The 9,449-nt window shown below is 32.1% G+C and overlaps 1 protein-coding gene across 3 annotated transcripts; it reads left to right on the top strand.

Moving 5' to 3' along the window:
• Nucleotides 1-2,238: 2,238 nt before the first annotated feature.
• Nucleotides 2,239-8,847, top strand: LOC107617789 (sodium/hydrogen exchanger 1). 3 transcript variants are annotated; one of them, XM_088498994.1, is made up of 15 exons: nucleotides 2,239-2,543; nucleotides 2,848-3,227; nucleotides 3,788-3,906; nucleotides 4,516-4,613; nucleotides 4,855-4,914; nucleotides 4,993-5,039; nucleotides 5,128-5,322; nucleotides 5,422-5,468; nucleotides 5,594-5,660; nucleotides 5,741-5,841; nucleotides 5,933-6,034; nucleotides 6,582-6,720; nucleotides 6,822-6,884; nucleotides 7,398-7,481; nucleotides 8,267-8,847. In XM_088498994.1, exons 2-15 carry the CDS (start codon nucleotides 3,054-3,056, stop codon nucleotides 8,588-8,590), a joined length of 1,620 nt encoding a protein of 539 aa, XP_088355120.1. In that variant the 5' UTR covers nucleotides 2,239-2,543; nucleotides 2,848-3,053; the 3' UTR covers nucleotides 8,591-8,847. The 3 variants fall into 3 exon arrangements, with proteins under 3 accessions (XP_088355120.1, XP_088355119.1, XP_088355121.1); XM_088498995.1 differs by having other exon boundaries at nucleotides 2,276-2,543; nucleotides 4,126-4,613; XM_088498993.1 differs by having other exon boundaries at nucleotides 2,248-2,543; nucleotides 4,855-5,039.
• The last annotated feature ends 602 nt before the right edge of the window (nucleotides 8,848-9,449 follow it).

Genomic DNA, 9,449 nt, shown 5'->3' with positions numbered 1-9,449 from the left:
CATATAATAATCATTCTTAGTTTTTAGGGTTTTAATGGGACCAGAACCACATTGGGTAGAAAATTAAGATTTGCCACGTCAGTTAGTCGTTACTGGCTCCAGCATGGCATGAGAGGTGCCAGATCATTACTCCGTTTGTTGACTGTGCGCCGGAAAGGGTCACAGGACAACTATGGATCTCGGAGCTGAATGTGAGGGATACTATTAAAAAATTTTAAAAGTCAAGGGCGATTATAGATAACTCGCCCAATCTCAGGACCACTTTGGGATTTTAGTCCCGTTTAACCAATCAACTTTGATCATACCATATTAAATGTTAATCATTTTAAAATAATTATTACAAAGAATTAAATTTAATACGTTTCAGTAACAATTTTTAATCATTAAACTATGTTAATTAATTTTGTATTTTTGTTTTTTTTTTGTTAGTAGAATTTTTGTATGGTTGTCACTCATCAGTCATCATTGACGGAAAAAATGTTTTAAAGTGAGAAAAACTAAAATAATAAAATAAAAGTTTAATAATGATTAAATTTGTAATTTTTATTATGTATAGAATTTATTATTTTAATTTACAAGTAATTAAATTTTCATTTTTTTTGCTGTATCAACTTTTAAGCACTGATTGCCCAACTCACACATAAATGGCTGCATTATTTATTGCATAAAAAATAAGAAGTTTCAGTGGCTGCATTACTGTAGAGTGGAGACCAGTAGCAAATCCCCGCATCTCACATCCAACAGCCTCCAAAACTCAAAACACAAAATCAACGGCGAATAAAACCCAATCACCACTATTCTTAACATGACCTACGCCACATGCAAATAAACCCCAGATATTATGAATCGTGTTCCCTTTCTCTACTTCTTCAGTTCTGTCTGTCTTTGTCGTTTTTTCACCCCTGACATCTATAACTTTCCAGATGTTTCACCGCCCCATGTTTTCATTCTCAATTCTCACCGTGATCCCAACTTCTTTCTTTAAAAAAAAAAAAATTAAAACAATACAGAAATAAATAATATTATCTATAAAATGATAATACAATAATTTTAGTATCCAAATTTAAATTTTAATATTATTTTTAATAGAAAAAGTTTATTATTAATTTTTTTATAATTTAAAATCTTTAACAATATATAATAATAATATTAAAAATTTTGGTATCTAAATTTAAATTCTAATATTATTTTTAATAAAAGAGATTTATTATTAAAAAAAATATTTTCACTCATTTTAAACAGTAATTTTATTAAAAAAATTTTATTAAATGTAAATTATTATAGTATTATTGTACATTTTTAAACAATAAAAATAAAATAATTTAAATAGGACAATTTTTTTAAATAAACGTATAAAAAATATTTTTTTCTTTAAATTATTATTTTATAATAATATATAATGACAATACTAAAAATTTTGATGTCTAAATTTAACATTTAGTATCTACACAATATATAATAATAATTAGTGTCTAAATTTAAGTTTTGATATTCCTTCTAAAAAGAAATTTATTATTTAAAAAGTTCTTCTGTTAGTTACGTTAAATAAAAATTTTTTATCTATTTTTTTCTATAATTTTATTAAAATTTTTCTATTGAATGTAAATTATTGTTACAAATTTTTTTATTGGATATATTTTTAAAGAATAAGAATAAAATGGTTTAACAGGAACAATTTTTTTAAAATAAATTTACGCATAATACTAATTATAATAGAGATTTATAAGTAAATTTATAGATGCATCTATTCTTATTATATAGAGAAAGTATAAAAAAATAACATTTTTTTAAATAATCTAAATAATATGTTAAAAAAAGTTAATTTTAATTTGAAAATTTAAATTTTAAATTAACTAAATTTATTTATGTTTAGTAGACTTAGAATATAACTTATTATTTATATTGTTTATCATTTTTTTTAATTAAAGATAAGAAGACTCGAACTTACAATTTTTTAGATGAATATGGAAAGATTATGCCATTTAAATTATAACTCATTAGCTTATATTGTTGATCATTTCTATTGTCTACTTACCATAATTGTATTATATATCATGTCAATAACTTCAAACTAACAGATATAATTAAATAGCTAAAAAACTCTAATTCAAATAATATAGTTTCTTTATTTTTATTTATAGATCTTGAATTTAAATCTCATATTTAATTTTAAAAAAATAGATATAATTAAATAATATTATTAGTGTATTAAAATTAAATTCGTATAATATAGTTAATGAAATTATTATAATGATTTCAACCCGGATGCTTTTTCGTCTAGTCTTCGTTGGTTTTCGATTTCTGGTTTTCCTTATTCCAATTACCTCCTTCTCTCATCATTTCAGCTTCGCGTTCAATAACGAAAAGTCGGAAACCCTATTTAGTTCTCTATTTGAGAACTGAAACAAAGTGTTTCCAATTTGCTTGGAAGTCGAACTACTGAATTGGTTCGCCAAAATCTTTTTCTGTTCGAATCTTTGCGTAATAGCAACAGAAAAAAAGAAAAAAAACTGGAGGCTTTTCCTTCTGCATTGTTTTTCATGGTGAGAACTTTGCTTTAATCTTCTGTAAGCTGATTGAGCTGTTTTTTTTTTGTCCAAATCTCGTTTTGGACTTTAAATTCCGAGATTTTGAGGAGTTGTTTAATCTGAACAATTTTTTTTCTCTCTCAATTGGTTTGTATTTAAGATAGCTACCGCAAATTAGAATTTGACACTGTTGAATCTAAGATGCTAATTTTGATTTATTTTGCTAAGCGTTTTCCCAATTTTGTTGTCGTTTTGTGTTATTGATATATTGCTACTGATCTTCGCCTTCTACATGTTGTTTGTTTTGTTCTGATTGCAGAGATTCTCTTGTTGATGCGATCCTAAGGTTCTTGAATGGACAGTTCGGAGACGTAGATTTGGATTTTTGGAACACGAGATTGACTTTGAACTTGGAAACTCGGCTATAATAATCTGAAGTTTTAGTGCAGCATCTGGTTCTGCAATTATTGGAATTTGTTTTCTTCTTCTTCTTCTTCTTTTGGGGAAGTGAGTGTTGTGTCAAAAATGGGGTTCGAATTAGATGCTGTGGTTTCGAAATTGCAAAATCTTGCCACTTCTGATCATTCCTCTGTGGTGTCAATGAACATCTTTGTTGCACTTCTGTGTGCTTGTATTGTTATTGGCCATCTTCTTGAGGAAAATCGGTGGATGAATGAATCTATCACTGCCCTTTTGATTGTAAGTGTTCAGTTTGCTTTCTGACTTGTTTCTCAATAGTATGAAGGAAAGGAAGTATGAACTGTGAAGAATCCCACTCCTTTCCGAATTTGTTTGCTGTAAATTTAAGAGGCAGTGATTTTATGTGTATATTATGTGTGTTGTGTGTTTGGATTAAGTTATTTTATATTCAGAAATCATAATAACTTATAATTTTCGGAGATTGTATATGGGGAAAAGAATAAATAAATAAAGTAGTTTTCTTTTTGGAAAGATAAGAAGAAAAACATGGGGAGTAAAGGTTTAGTTTGGCCCTTGAGATTTCAAAATCTGGTCCTTGAAGTTACACTTCGTGATTCAATTTGATTCTTTATTTTTGTTCACAAAAGGATCGAAGTTGATAAAAAACAAAAAATTGAAACTTCAATAAATTGGTACGTCTGAAATCTCAAGGGCTAATTTGAATCATGGCCACAATCTCGAGGACCAAAATGAACTTCTCAACATGGAGTTGGGTGCAGCCTTTTTTCCACTGAGTTTCTAGTTGGATAGTGACTTAATTTCACTTGGATTCTTTTCAGGGCGTTTGCACTGGTGTGTTCATTTTGCTGGTCAGTGGTGGTACACACTCGCATATTCTTGTCTTCAGTGAAGATCTTTTCTTCATATACCTTCTTCCACCTATAATATTCAATGCCGGGTAATTTTTTCTGCACTTTACTTCTTTGCTGTAATATTCAGATTTTTTTACTGTATAAACCATTAGCTCGTTAAAGAAAACGAAAATTTGTCCGCAGACTCCAATGTTAAAGTGGTCTAAAGGTCTAGATTTTCTCAGATACTACAGCATGCTTAATGAGTAATGCATATCTTTATGATGCCCCCTTTTATCTTTGTTGAAAAGAATGTATTTCTGCAGAACCAGTCATCATGAATTACATAATTAATGGCAGAGAAATTTTAGGAGCATATGGCATCTGTGGAGTCTGGGTGTTTGAAATGTAGCTGGTACTAGCACTCTGTCTACTTGCTTGCTCTCCTGCATGCGACTTAAAACTGTTGAATACTAAGCTTGTGGCTTTGTTATTTCACCACTGCAACAACTCACAACTTAAACAATTCTACTTAGTCTTCTTGGCTCTTGCTTGCAGACGAAAAACTTCAAAATCATGTTTCCCCCTTCCAAAATTCTTATTCCGCTTCCCTACTCTGAAAATCTATATTTTATTCTTACCATTTTAACTTCACAGGTGTGCCGTAAATTGTATTTACTATTTTCTTATGAGTTTGTTCTTTATATTTCTTCCAGGTTTCAAGTGAAAAAGAAGCAGTTCTTTGTTAACTTCATCACCATCATGATGTTTGGTGCAGTTGGTACATTAATATCGTGTACCATCATAACCTTCGGTATGTTTTTTCCCATTAAATGGATTTTTTTTTTCGTTGTTATAGAAGTTTTGGCATAGTTACAAAATAATAACAAATGTTAGCTTGTTAGTAACAAAAGATTTTCAATTCAAATCCTTTTATTTTGTGTGTGTGCGTCTATCTATATAATTCTAGATCAAGTAAACTATATAATAACTGGAAACTGACTGTGCATAAATATGTTTTAGTCTGCTGACTTAAATTTGATGCATTGTTTTAGGTGTTACACAAATTTTCAAGAGGATGGATATTGGTCCTATGGAAATAGGGGACTATCTAGGTAATATGTTTATCAGTTTTATCTACTTGTCAACTGCTTGCTCTGTTTGTAACTCACTGACTAGTGTAAATATTTCAGCAATTGGTGCAATATTTGCCGCAACAGATTCTGTGTGCACATTGCAGGTTTGAATCAATAAAGTTTTTGCATTTTTCCAGATTCCAGAAACTAAAGTGTTAGAGCTAATCATTGACTTCACAAATGATGATGCAGGTGCTAAATCAAGATGAGACACCTTTATTGTACAGTCTTGTATTTGGGGAGGGTGTTGTGAATGATGCCACATCAGTGGTGCTTTTCAATGCAATCCAAAGCTTTGACCTTGAGCAAATTGACCCGTCAATTGCTTTGCAATTTATTGGCAACTTCTTGTATCTGTTTCTCACAAGCACATTGCTTGGAGTTGGGGTAACTGTCTTTCTCCTACTAATTCCATTGTGATCAAGATGATACCCACTTAAATTTATTACTTTGGCTTTGGTCTAATGTATCTCCATCAACTTCTAGGCAGGGCTGCTTAGTGCTTACATTATAAAGAAGCTGTATATTGGCAGGTATTTTCTTTAGAGAATTATGTTTCCGTTTACATTCTCTGTCTGGCAGTCAGATCTCTATTTTTTCAGTGTGGCATGGGAATAAATTATTCAGTGAGGTTAACAAATGTCTCCTTACCTTTCAGACACTCTACAGATCGTGAGGTTGCTCTCATGATGCTCATGGCATACCTCTCCTACATGGTGGCCGAGGTATGTTTTAAAGAGCATTAGCAGTGTTTTTATTATGCTGTGTCATTAGCATGAGGCTGATGTATCTTCATTGTCTGCAGTTGTGCTATCTGAGTGGCATTCTCACTGTATTCTTTTGCGGAATTGTTATGTCTCATTATACTTGGCATAATGTGACAGAGAGCTCAAGAGTCACCACCAAGTACATTTTTTAAATGATTTTGCTCAAGCCATGTATGCTACCAAACTCTATATTATAAATTTCTAATTGCATACTAATCTGACTTTCACAGGCACGCATTTGCAACCATATCGTTTGTTGCTGAGATATTTCTCTTCCTTTATGTTGGTATGGATGCCTTGGACATTGAAAAGTGGAGTTTTGTCAGTGATAGGTATGTCCTGTTTTTCTCCCGGGTACTAGAAAATATTCAAACTAATCCTTTAAACTAAAATATTGTTGAATGTCATACTCTATCAAAAAATGGTATGTGGTAGCTATTATACCGAAACTGTCCGTATATTACAGATTTCTTCTATGTCGGTGTTTTCATTTTTCAGAAATTATATCTATCATTTTTTCCTCTTGAAATATTATATTCGGGTAACGTATGTTTTTTGGTCCCTAATGCTTTGCAATTTTCTTCAAAATTATCCCTAATGTTTAATTACATTCAATTTTGCCCCTAACGTTTTTGATTTGAGTCAAAAAATTACTCTTTGCATTAATTTCATGTAAAACGTTAGGGACAAAATTGAAAACTTCCAAGGGTAGTTTTGACATAAATTGAAAACGTTAGGGACTAAATTGAAAGAAATTAAACATTAGGGGTATTTGGGTTTGAAAAAAATCGCAAACAATCGGGACAAAAAGTATACCCTATTATATTCAGTATATATAAAAAAAAAAAATTAATGTGCCACACTTGATTACTTCTGCAGACCTGGAACATCAGTAGCAGTGAGTGCAGTATTGATGGGTCTAGTACTTGTTGGAAGAGCAGCTTTTGTTTTCCCGTTATCGTTCTTATCCAACTTGGCCAAAAAGTCATCAAGCGAGAAAATCACTTTCAGGCAGCAAGTATGATTAATTTTCCATTAATGAGTACCTTCATTCCAGATCTCTTGTGCTACCATCAAGTTCTGCTGGCAAGTTTCTCATTTCTTTTTTCCTTATTGCAGGTGATTATTTGGTGGGCTGGTCTTATGAGAGGTGCTGTTTCAATGGCACTTGCATATAATCAGGTAGGAGCAATACTGCAGACAATAAGTCGTGGTTGTTTGCAAACTTGAATGAATGGCTACTTGTCCAGACAAAGTACAATAAGGATCTTAATAAAGAGTGCCCTAAGATACTTCTTAAGCTTACTAACCAAGGAAGTTTTTATATGTTTCCAATACCATTGAAGGCATGAAAAGTTTCTACTCTTGTATCTTTAAACCCCTTTGGCTACTGGTAAGCAAAATCGTAAGAGATTTTCTAGCTAGTGCCCAACAGTCATTGGCTAATGAATGTAAGAGTAGGAAAGTTGTTAAACTTTCACATCATCTAATACATTAAAAGGTTAAAAGTTTTTTAGATTTCAGTACAAACTTTTCCTTTTTGTTTCCATAACCAATGGACATAGGGCACTAGTTAGATAAACTCAAATAATATTAAGCATGAGTAAAATAAAGGAAAGCATTAATGGTCACTTATTTAGGATATTAAAGTTCATGCTTGACAGCTTGAATAATTCATACTCTTATGGCATGCAGTTCACTATGTCCGGGCATACACAACAGCAATCCAATGCTATCATGATCACCAGCACCATCACAGTTGTGCTTTTCAGCACAGTGGTAAGATATCTATTTGTTTCTGGCATCATCTCTAACAGTCACTGGTTATTTCATTGATGTATGACTGATAATTGCTCTCTTGGGTTAGCATTTTGGGGTTCTCTGTATCATATGAAACCACACGTCAGATTGATATTTGCATACGTTATGTGAAAATATATAATTCATTTGTCTACTTCCCTTGCTTTGGACAACTAATTTCACTTTTTCTCTGTAACTGTTCATGGTCATTCCAAATCTATACAAATTTGATGTGTTTTAGTGCTAGAAATTATTTTTGATAGATATAAAAGTTTAACACACGAGTCATCCACTTAGTTCCTTCAATGGTTCCATATAGAAGTATATGATTAGAGATTAGACTCTGAAACTTTTGATGCTGATACTATATTGAAGTTAAACCTTTAGTGTCATAATATAAATTAGGATAAAGTATACTTTTTGTCCCGAATGTTTGTGATTTTTTTCAAAAAATACTTTTAACGTTTAATTTCACTCAATTTTGTCTCTTTAACATTTTCGATTTGTGTCGAAATTATCTCTGAACGTTAATTTCGTCCAAAATGTTAGGGACAAAATTGAAAACCTTCAGGAGTAGATTTGACACAAATTCAATGCGTTAGAGTCAAAATTGAATAAATCATAAACTTTAGGGACAAAATTGAATAAAATTAAAAACTAGGGATACGCAAATGTTAGGGACAAAAAGTATAGTCTATTTTTATAGGTTTTTATTAAGTTTTCCTTGCTGATGGCAATGACACAACTTAATTACATTTTCTCAGGTGTTTGGTTTGATGACTAAACCACTCATAATGCTTTTGCTGCCTCCAAACCCTCATAAAGGTACAAGCTCCACGAACAGCATATTGAGTCCAAAATCAGTTACTGTCCCACTTCTAGCCCAAGAATCTGAAGCTGATCTTGAAGGCCATGAAGTTACTCGCCCAAGCAGTATTCGCAACTTGCTAACCAGGCCAACACACACCGTCCACAGATTATGGCGTAAGTTCGACGATTCATTCATGCGCCCCGTTTTCGGCGGCAGGGGTTTTGTTCCTGTAGAGCCTGGTTCTCCAACTGAACGCAATGGCCATGGATGGCATTGAGAAGGCCAGAAAACAAAATATTTATGATGTGTTGTAAGCTGCTTAAAATTTTGTGCAGATAAAAAATGCGTGTATGAAGAACCACCTTACTGAAATTTTGTTAAGCTGTGTGTGTATGGTGATCAGAACTTAGACAACTATGTAACATAGTTCATCGCTGCCTATCTTGTAAGTTGTAAAGCTTATGAATTATATTTGTATTTAATTGTTTGTAGATTCTAATTATTATAAAATTTGTCGCAAAAGTTGTGCCGTCACGTTCATTGGTTTTGGATTTTTTTTTTTTTTTTTTTGGGTAATTCATTGGTTTTGGATTCTATTCAGCTTTGTGATTTCATTGGGCGTATAAAGAATTTTTTGGTGCACTAAGGGTAATGCTAAAGATTGTTTGTTAGTGTGGCTAGGCATGTGATGTAGTAGTGGCAAGTATGTTAAGTATGTCATAAGTTATTCACTTGAGAGTTGAGACACTAACAGAGTCAAAGCCTACGACCTTTTTCTCCAGCAGTGGAGCTTCAACTCTCCAGCAGTGGAGTTCAACTTCTTCGATAAGCAAAGCCGGTGATCACATTAATACACTAAACACATATTTCTCGAAAACACTACAACATATTTCTTTACAAAGAGAGTGCTAACAATCATTACAAAGAATCATCCTTTTAGGAAGAAGAATGGAAGGTATGATATTTGAAGGCATGGGGGGAGATGTGGTTCACTTTGATGAGGCCCCAGTTCAACAGGAAGCAGCTGCCAATCAAAAACTAGTCGGAAGAGTACTAACAAAAAAATCACTCAACATGACTACAGTGCGAAAGACCATCTTTCAGATGTGGGGAGATCTGCAAGGATTGGTGATCAC

Source organism: Arachis ipaensis, chromosome B9 (assembly GCF_059453495.1).
Source record: "Arachis ipaensis isolate K30076 ecotype BB chromosome B9, ASM5945349v1, whole genome shotgun sequence".
Taxonomy (NCBI): Eukaryota; Viridiplantae; Streptophyta; class Magnoliopsida; order Fabales; family Fabaceae; genus Arachis; species Arachis ipaensis.
Note: the sequence above shows the minus strand (reverse complement) of the source record. Positions and strands in the feature narration are given on the sequence as shown.

Coding starts and splice junctions, on each gene's coding strand:
- LOC107617789 (XM_088498993.1), top strand. CDS start 3,054: ATGGGGTTCGAATTAGATGCTGTGGTTTCGAAATTGCAAAATCTTGCC. Junction 3,907..4,515: donor CCTATAATATTCAATGCCGG/GTAATTTTTTCT, acceptor TATTTCTTCCAG/GTTTCAAGTGAAAAAGAAGC. Junction 4,614..4,854: donor GTGTACCATCATAACCTTCG/GTATGTTTTTTC, acceptor GCATTGTTTTAG/GTGTTACACAAATTTTCAAG.